The sequence below is a fragment of the Cheilinus undulatus genome, linkage group 14 (genome assembly GCF_018320785.1).
Source record: "Cheilinus undulatus linkage group 14, ASM1832078v1, whole genome shotgun sequence".
Lineage (NCBI taxonomy): Eukaryota > Metazoa > Chordata > Actinopteri > Labriformes > Labridae > Cheilinus > Cheilinus undulatus.
In genome coordinates, this window is record NC_054878.1 from 24,876,223 (window position 1) to 24,886,022 (window position 9,800).

General features: G+C 38.4%; 1 protein-coding gene across 4 annotated transcripts in view; it reads right to left on the reverse strand.

Moving 5' to 3' along the window:
- Positions 1–9,800, reverse strand: part of si:dkey-71h2.2 (low density lipoprotein receptor adapter protein 1) — a 91,964-nt gene that overhangs the window by 52,483 nt on the left and 29,681 nt on the right. For all 4 annotated transcript variants that reach the window (XM_041805991.1, XM_041805990.1, XM_041805992.1 and 1 more), the window contains exon 2: positions 2,384–2,526. In XM_041805991.1, coding sequence (XP_041661925.1) covers positions 2,384–2,526 — 143 coding nt within the window. The remainder of the gene's footprint in view (positions 1–2,383; positions 2,527–9,800) is intronic.

Below are 9,800 nucleotides of genomic sequence, written 5' to 3' on the forward strand. Positions count from 1 at the left end.
CCAAAAAAATATGGCCTTAAAACAAAGGTACTCATATATAACAGCAATGTGAAGGCTGTCCTCTCGTATGGTTAGAGAGCTGGAGAGTTGTGAAAACAGACATGAGGAGACTGGAAGTTTTTCACAATGGATGCTTCAGACATACGTGCCAGATCTTTTGGCCAAACAAAATCTCCAACAAGCAACTCTACAAGAGAACAAGTGAGCATTATTAAGGAGATTACATTCAGATGGTTGAGATGAATTGGGCATGTGCTGAGAATGGAGCAGAACCAGATCTCAAAAGTTGCCTGAAGATGAACACCACCAGGCAAAAGAAATCCTGGGAGGCCTAAAAACCCTTGGCGCAGAACTGTGTCAAAGGGACCTGGAACAGATGAACCTGTCATGAGGAGAGGTGCAACATGCTGCAAAGGACAGAATACAATGGAGAAAGCTCACTGAAGGCTTATGTCCCATAGGGGATGAAGAGGAGTAAGTAGGTAAGTAAGTTGACCTTATGTTGACCTTTGTAGGAGAAGAGACAAAGTCTGTTTCCTGGATCAAATCTCTGTTATGATACTTTTATTGATCCATAGGCCACTGTGGCTAATGGATTTGGCAAATTTACCTCAAAACGAACAAAAAGACAGTATTTAACTGACTTAACTTTCAATAAAGGCAGTGACATCAGCAGACTGTACTAAGATAAACTGCTGGTGACATCACCAGCCCACATATTTGCCCTGCCCAAATTAAACACAGGCAGGAAAGAGGTGAAAAACTTTCTAATGGTCTATAACCAAAATTCAGTCACATGTAGGTATCAGTGTTTTCACATGTTTACAGCAACCGTATTCCAACATATCTAGAGTTTTAAGACACAAATTTTGGATTTCACTTTACAGGGTCTTTCAAGGGACAGATTAGTATTTTTGAAGTGAGGTGGTATACGGTACATATAAATTGTAAGTGCTCTAGTCATAGGAAGTGCTGCTCATTGAGGCCCTTTTTACAGATACCAGTCGGTGCTGACACAGAAGCTAGGCTATATATTACTACAGGTGGGACACCATGGGAATTCTGTTTTTAAATTTCAGAATAATTTGGCTCAGCTCAGTAATAAAAGCCAGACTTTTAATTTCCAAATGGACAGCCTAGGTGAAGAAACTGTTTCTTTGTAGGACTGTTTTGGTGTGCAGTGCTATGTAACACTTACCACAATGTTGCAGTCAAGTTATCTCAAGACAGTTTACAAAGACAGCAAATCCATACCCTATCTTCTGCTGTCTTCTTGAAGTCAGATGTCATTTAAATCTAACTAGTATTCTACAGGTTAATTTGTTACATCACCTTTCATTACATACCATCTTCACAGCAAAATGAGGAAGAAAGGCTGTTCAGTGGTCAGCACAAATATTATGTGTTGGGAACTGATGATTCTTTCAAACAGTCAGTGGACTGCAGTGAGTCTGGCTACATCCTGTGGGGATGTGTAGATTGACGGTGTTAACACAAAGAGTTGCATAATGCACTGAACCAAATTGAACCAGACCATTTGGTGGAAACACAGCTTTGTTTTAGTGCAGAAGACAAAAAAATTGCCGCAAATGTTCCCATCTGCAGCAATGCAATACCTAGCTCGTCCTTCGTGATCTCCCCTTAAAGGGCCCATGCTGATCTGCATTTTTTTTGCAGCTACTATTGACAAGTGCCCCATGCAACCCCACTTTAAAACATCAAACTGTCCTTTTAAGTACACTTCATATCACTGCTTTGACTGTTGAACATGTCCTTCCATTGATAACCCTGGACTTAACAGCTGGGTTTCCATTTTGCCAAATGACCTTGATAAAAGTATGACCTTAACTTATGTTCATTCTAGGAGACTTACGGAAAGTTTGAAGTAAACAAAACTTCTTTTAAAGTAAATGATTTTTTAAACTTTGAAGCTCAGAGTTTAGTTTAATTTCTTAGCCATACTTTTGGCCTACAGTCACAAAGGTTTTAGCATATTAAAATTCAGGCTTCTTTTCACAGTCAGTGGTGTACCTGAAGTCTCAGTGTAAATACGTATAAGAAGATATACTTCACATATGGCAGAACAATTTTATCATTAATTGCTTCCCTCACAAATATTTTCCTGGTCAAACAATATAAGGTGAATCAGATCTGAATCAAATTATAATGCAGTGCTGTAATTTAAGTCACAGTGTCTTGGAATTTTCTGCTGTAACAAAGATGCTTGCCTTGCATATCTAAATACACACAATGTTGCTAATACCAAAATGTAACCATTCAAATAAGTTATGCTAAATTTGTCAAAGCAGAGAACGTAAGATGTCAGAGTTAAAATAACTTTCATTTTAAGGTTATGTGAGTCAGAATGGGAAATGTGACTCACCGTGGCAACAATTCTGCGAATGGCAGCAGAGGCCATGTCTTCTCCTTTGGGCTGACCCACCAGAGTCATGCCCAGATACTTCAGGTTAAAGACCATCCCCTCCAGCAGTGTCTCCTTCGTGTCCGTCCAGTTCTCTGGCAGCTCTGTTTAACATGAAGACAAAACATGGCTGGTCAAAAATGCACTATGGTGACTTGATAGTGGAATATTATCTGTAGAAATCAGTTGTAAAATATGCTGTCAATTCAAAGAGTTTAAAATATTTAGGAGTACTGTAATCTTAAAATAATTATGGATGGTGCTATTGCAAATTATCAAGAAAAAACATGTAAGACCAAAACTTTAGAAGTTAAATCTGAAGCTTATTTGACTTGCAATTAAGATTTTAGGAGGGGTTTCACTAAAAAGTGTGACAGTTCTGTAAGTATAAGCTTTAAGGTTTAAAATTTGACTAAATTAGCTTTCAAGTAAGTCTTCTATGCATTGGTTTAGCCTACTGTTTACAAAACTTAGCACGGAGTGCATGAGAGTTGGCACTGTCAGCAGTGCAGACAGCGCTGTGAATATAAAGTCTGATATTACACAACATATGAGTGATATAATGATCACAGAGAATATTTTATGTGAAAAATTTTTCATGCAAGTTGACAGAGCTGCAATATTTTTATGGGAAGGAAGGATGGAGTAAGACAGAAAAATTCTCCTGAGAGAATTAATATGTGATATGATGGTTTATTTTGAATATGATAAGGCTCCTCACACTCCACACTATGCTCCCACCTGAATCTAAAATGCAGCCCTGATTCTAACTAAGGCTTGTTGTCACTGCTGAGAAACTATATTGATTCTAGAAAATAAAAATGCTGAACAGACCACAGACCCAGAATCAACTGAGCCCTGATAGACTGCACAGAATGGCATCAATATCTTGCTGTTTATGTGGTTTCTAAGAAGTGGCTCCAAGCTGCACTCAAGCTGACCACTATTGGGGGGGGCTGTGGATATAAGTTATATGGTCTGGTTATAAAAATAAAGGTCTCGTAAATTAAACATGATACAAATCTGCAGAATTTTAAATCAATCTTTTAGCAGCAAAGTCACTGTGATAAAGTCAACCGTACAATAAATGTGATGTCATTATTACCTACAGGTAATGGTAGCTAGCTACTAACTTTTACATTACAGATGGTAATGTTGGATTGGTTGACAATAATGTACCACGATTTAAGTTGGCTAACAGTAAAGCTACTTTAAATTTATGCAGCTTTCCATTATTTTCCAATTAATCAGCAACTAAAGGGATTAAAACCACATATGTGTCAAAGTGACAAATGTGATACTTAATGGCATTTCATCAGTCTAAATCTAACTTTACGATTAGGCCTATATCTCTGTAGCTTGATACTGTCATGTGAAATGTCAGCAAAGATGTGAATTCCTCACTGCAATAACACCTAGCTAATAACCCTTGTGTTTAAAATTGTTAAAATGGTAAACAATTGTTTAAACAGATGTTTTAGCTAGCGAACAGTAATGCTAGTTAACACTGATGTTAGCCAGCTTGTCACTAATTGGCGGCAGATATGATAATGAGTATCAAAACTCAAGGGACATTGAACCACAAAAATAAAATTTGATAATCCATAACTTTTCATTAGACATTTACCATTAACATAACAACACTTCTTTAGCTTCTATCAACTCTTTTATAATGCTTTCCATGCTATAAGTAACTGGCTAGTAAGTAGTTGGCTAGCTACTAACCACTGCATCGTAGATAGTGATGATAATATTAATGATGCTGTAAACCAACAGTTATTTGAGCTACTTAACAGTAATGCTATTAATGGAAAGAACAATGGGTGTCGAAACTCAAAGGAACATCTAGCCACTTCAAAGATACAAATGTGATAATCTATTATATCTCATGTGAAATGAAAAACTCAAAGGGACATTGAAACACCTAAACAAAATTTGATAACCCCTAACTTTTTGTTCAACAACAGCAAACATTAGCCTTATACAAATTTCTAGCTATCATTATCCTTTTAAAAGCCCTGTGAAATAAAAGAAAAGAAGTAAAATTCCCTCTAAGTAATGTTGGCTAGCTACTTACTGTTGCATTGCAGATGGGGATGTTGGATGGTTAGCAATACTTTAAAGCAACAGCTATTTTAGCAAGCTAACAGTAATGCCAGTTAATGCTTATGCTAGTCAGCTTTCCACTTATTTTTGGAGGATAGAAAGGATAGAAAAATGGGTATTGAACCTAAAGAAAGACTAAACCACTTCTATGTCGAAAGCAACATATCCATTAGATTTCATTAGATATCAGATAAAATTAGCATTATGCTACTTTCTTGTTATTATTAGTCATGTTATGTGAAAGCATCAATTTCTAGTTATAAATGGCAGTTAGCTACTTACTATTACATCACAAATTGTATTGTTGGGTGGTCAGTGATAATGTAAACCAACAGTTATGATAGCTAGCCTACAGTATTAGTTAAGGCTTATGTCAGTGAGCTAACAACTCTGTTGATTGTTAAAATTAGCCGTTGTGAAACAGCTACTGAAAGATTACTTTTCAAATTTGTTGTTCACTTTCAGTGGGCCTGTGTGCCTCAAAATTTGTGTTATCCATAATGGCTGATCATTAAGCAGTTACATTATTATATTTTGTCTTGTCAGATTCCCAGTGTTCGTTTACAAACCTGGCCAAAAGTAGTTAAACAGCGGCCTAGCATTGTGACAGTACTTCCTTGACTTTCCATCTTTAGCATGACTTGTTAAAAATGGTCATTAAACACTGAAATGAGACAATGAAACATTGAGATGAGACAATGAAACTGACAGAGACTATGAACAAGACGAGCATGCAGAGAGAGAGAGAATGAGACAGAGACTCACACAATCAGTGCCCAACACTCTATTCTGCTATACTGGCACCAAATTCTCCACATGGGCTGAGCCATCTGTCACTGGCAGGCCCCATGCAGCTGTGAAGGCAACCAGCTGAGAACACCATCCCCTCACAACGCTTCCAACAACTCTGAATTATTAACTAATCTTCAATCAGACCAAAGAGACTGCTTCAGACCCACTGAATAAATTTGATTTTATTAAATGGGATGGCTACATGGTGGACAACAAGGTTTCTCCAGCTGGATCAGAGCTAAGCCGGGTGTCAGAGTTTTATTTCTGTCTACCATTTAAGGTGTGATTTTTAAGAGTGAAGGCCAACCAGCAGGTTCATTTACAGTGCTTAATGGTTTATTGATCCAGGAGGAAGAAATTCATCCTCTCTTTCCAATTTCTTAATGAGGCCAGAGGTCAAGTTCAGCCACAGAGCAACATAAATAGCTTCAGTCTTCAGCACAGACAGAAGGACCATGATAAAATACAGACCATGATTCCTGGAAGTGCATTTACTGTTGAGTGGAGCTAATACTTTAATTCAATTCATTTTCAATGTATTGCATGGGGTTGGCTCTATAATACTTACAGAAGCATATACTATGAACTACTACTACTTAGAATGTGGATAGTTTTATTGGTTTGTGGGTAGTTCTAGTTCTGCTACCGTATGGTGGTTAAACTTTCAGCCTGTGGGAGCTGTTAAGAAATTTACAGACACAGAGTAAGCAAACTGCACTGCTCACCTAAGCGAGCCATTTATCTTTAATAAAAGACTCTTTTTAATTAAACCAGCACTTCAGTAGGGTTTTTTTTTACTTACAAGTATATCCCAGGTTTTTGTAGAGGCAAGATAATAATGAAGAAGAAAAGATGATCAAAAGTTGAAACAACCCTGCACGGTATGAGCAATGAAGCAGCTGCTTGCAAATTTTCAATAGTCAGGTCTTATGCAATGTGTGATAAAGGTGATTGCACTCCTTGCCATGACAGCACATGTTTCAACACTGTATTCTAGTATATTCTGGTATGCTGATTTCACCAGTATAGGTTACAGCCAACTTTTTAGATGAAGTCCTAAAAGTGTATTTTGTAAATCAGATTTTATAGAAAATGGGTTCTGACCAATACTATACCAACAAAATCTCTTTAAAAAATCAGTTTTTACATGATAAATTAATGCAAACAAACCCAAATAATCAAAAACTTTATGTGGGAATCGATCTAGCAGCTAGTGTGTTGAGGACTTGACTATAGCCTGCTCTACTAACTGAGCTAAACCAGCGCCCCCTTCTCTAAGCCCTTTGACACTGTACATCACAGTATCTTATTGGGCCATCTTAAAGCTTCTCTCAAGGTTTGGTTTTGGGACCATCCTCATTTACTATGTATAAAAATTGCTTTGGGCAAAATACTCCAAATGCGTTTTTTCATTGTTATGCCGATAATGCAGTTATCTATTGCTTTGCACCTACGCTTGCACAAGTTTTTGCAAGTTTTCAGCATGCTTTTGAGTTAGTCCAAAATCAGATCTTAGTCAGGTCTCCCTTGAAAAAAAGATCTCTGATCTCAATGGAACTAAGCTGGGTAAATGAAGGTTAAATAAATAACAAAAAAAATATAATAACGTGACACCTAGCCAGGAGCTAGGACATAAAACACAGCTATACACAACATGAGCTATCATAAACAACTACATACTGATGGTGAGCTTGACTTGTATGGCTGGGTTAGTATGAAGTCTTTGTGAGCTTTTAAAGAGTTTTGATGATGTTAAAACAATGCAAGTCATGAGATGTAGACCAGCATACTGCTACTGGTATCATATGCAACCCTAAACATCTTCTTATCTTGAATATTAACCTTCATTACAGTCTGGATCACCCTTGGCTGTGAGAACTTAACTTTTGGTTAAAAGATTTATTGCATGGGTGCACTCTCAAAAAGGTCAGAATCCCACAAAGCTGAAGTGCTACAGTCCATGTTGTGTGTTCAGCAGGCTATACACATGAATTATTAAACAGCTTCATGTTGATGCTGCAGGGTTTCCAATATATTATCTCCCCTAAAAGAGGAGCGCTTAAATATTTAATAAATCCTGTGTGAGTCTTCAGAGGGGCTAGGACAGATAAGAGTGACAGGAACATGCAGAGGGGTGATAATTGGATTTTAACATGTTGAGAGAAACACTGCCGAAGACTAAAAATGTGCATTATGAGCTTTTATTATTAGCATGCTGAGTGTTTGTGATGTGAGTGCCAGGGTGATCTAATTTGAAATTGCACAAAACAAGATTAAGAAAGGCTGGGTTGGTGGTGCACTGATGACGTTTGCATCTTTATGAAACTGGTGCCTGACAACACTTCCACGCCCCGTCTGTCGCAGCAAGTGCACTGATTCCATTATGTTCACACAAGAGCTTCACAGGCGGGACACTAAAGGAATCAGTGCAACAAAGGCACGGAGCAATTTAACGACATTTTGCTGCACTGGGCCTCCAGTTACACAAGTTATAATACCATTGCCTTGAGATATGGAGCACTTCAAAAATACTTGAAAGTCTGTTGAATGAACATTTGACAAGTGCAGTGTTTCACAGGAGCTAATCGGGCTGTTGTTAAGCACCATGTGCTCTCCACGCCTTCAGCTACATGCAGCGATCACCAGCTGTCTCTCTGAGCTTCATGCTTGCTAATTTAATTTGCACTAAGAAGTCAAAATATGCACGGGTGAATTCCGCTCCAGCTGAACACCTCTACTCTTAATTAATAAAACAAACAGGAGCATGCATATATGCACAAGCAAGACGGGGCATGTGCATTGCGGGCACATGTGATTATTCCCAAGATAACTGAAAAATGTTAGAGTAAGTGTGAGCTCCAGGGTCAAACTGGAAAAATATAAAAATCCTGTTTAGGATTGCTCTCAGATCGGCTATTTTTACAAGCAGCTTTCACTCTATCTTGGTACAAAGCCACTAAAATAAAAACAGCATCAACATGCCAGTAAAAAGAAATATTCAGCCTGCTTTTAAGACCCAAGTGACACCCCCATCCTCCACATCCTTCTTGATCTAATCGCTCTCCCGTACTGTTTTACTCATCCGACAGAACTTTGAATCTAGGACACCACCTTGACAGGAGAAATAGGCCGCACATTCAGGGATAGTGGGCTAGCATGGTGTGTGGGAGGGGGTGTAACTGGTATCCTGATTCTGCCTGGAGGGGGAATCGAATAACGCTAAGTCCTCCCTCCTCTTCTTCTTACCTAATTCTCTCCTTCAGCTCACCTCTCACCTCACTTCCTCTGGCTTGGATCACTCCCATGAATAAAAAAAAAAAAAAATCCCCCTCCCCACATTTATCTCAGGGACTAGCTTATTTAAGGGGCCTGGAGATACTGAGTACCTCTCAGTCAGAGCTCCATCACCAGCTACTTCTCAAACCTTGACAACATCAACAATAGCAAAGATGGAGTCCAAAAGACTTCGTTACTAAGCAACTAGAGATTCACTACCAGCCCAGCAGCAGCCAGGAGGTGGTCCCTGATAATGACGATACTGAACACCTTGGCACAGCATCAAAAGAAGCGTACAAACCACATAAAGTGTTCAGATAGCAGAGGAATTACCCTGGAGAAGCATATAAAGCTCCAACCTCGAGAACGGCACATCAAACACCCAATGAGCCAGAATGTAAAAGCCTATGTCCTGCTTTCAAAAATGACACAACTTCAACTTTAACTCCCTTTCCTTCACGCTCTTCAAAGGCCGTGCTACTTTGAGAGAGTTCCATAGAGAACATAGAGAAACTGCAGCTTAATATCTTTGGAAAGACTGTAAATGACAATAGGTCTGCACAAATAGTCATAATTTTATCATAACAGTCATTATCTTACAGTGAATTTTTTTTAAAATTCCATCAATTTTACCTACCAATATAGATAAACTTGAGTCATATTCACACTGGCACATAACTCCTAAAATTTCTTTAATTTACCTTGGTGAGGTGCTTTCACACTTGACTCTGAATTTTTCCAGCTAGCTACTTTTCTCCACTCCACAACCCCTTGATAGCCTGAGTGGTAAACTGAAGAAAACGTCCATCTGTGAGAGACATCTGTGCACAAGCAAGTCAGACAGTTAACTGAGTAGGTCACCCTGAAATTGTTGCAAATATGAAGAGGACTTTGGACTATTTATCTCTTCGTAATCCTAGCAGTTGAAGCAAGCAGTACTTGAGGTATGCATACACTGTAGAAAGTATTGGACAAAGCCTGACTGACATCAGCAATTTGGTGATAGGAGCCCCTGAGGCCATCACTGGTGACCACCATACTGAAAATGCCATCTGAGGTGGATCAGACCTCCTGACGGGGAGCTATAACATGGCACTATGCAGCTAATTATGTATAACGATATCAACTGATATCCTTTTTTAAAACAAACAGGGTTATGTAAAATGAATTTTAAAAAGGGAAATAATCGTGTGCAAATAAAGAC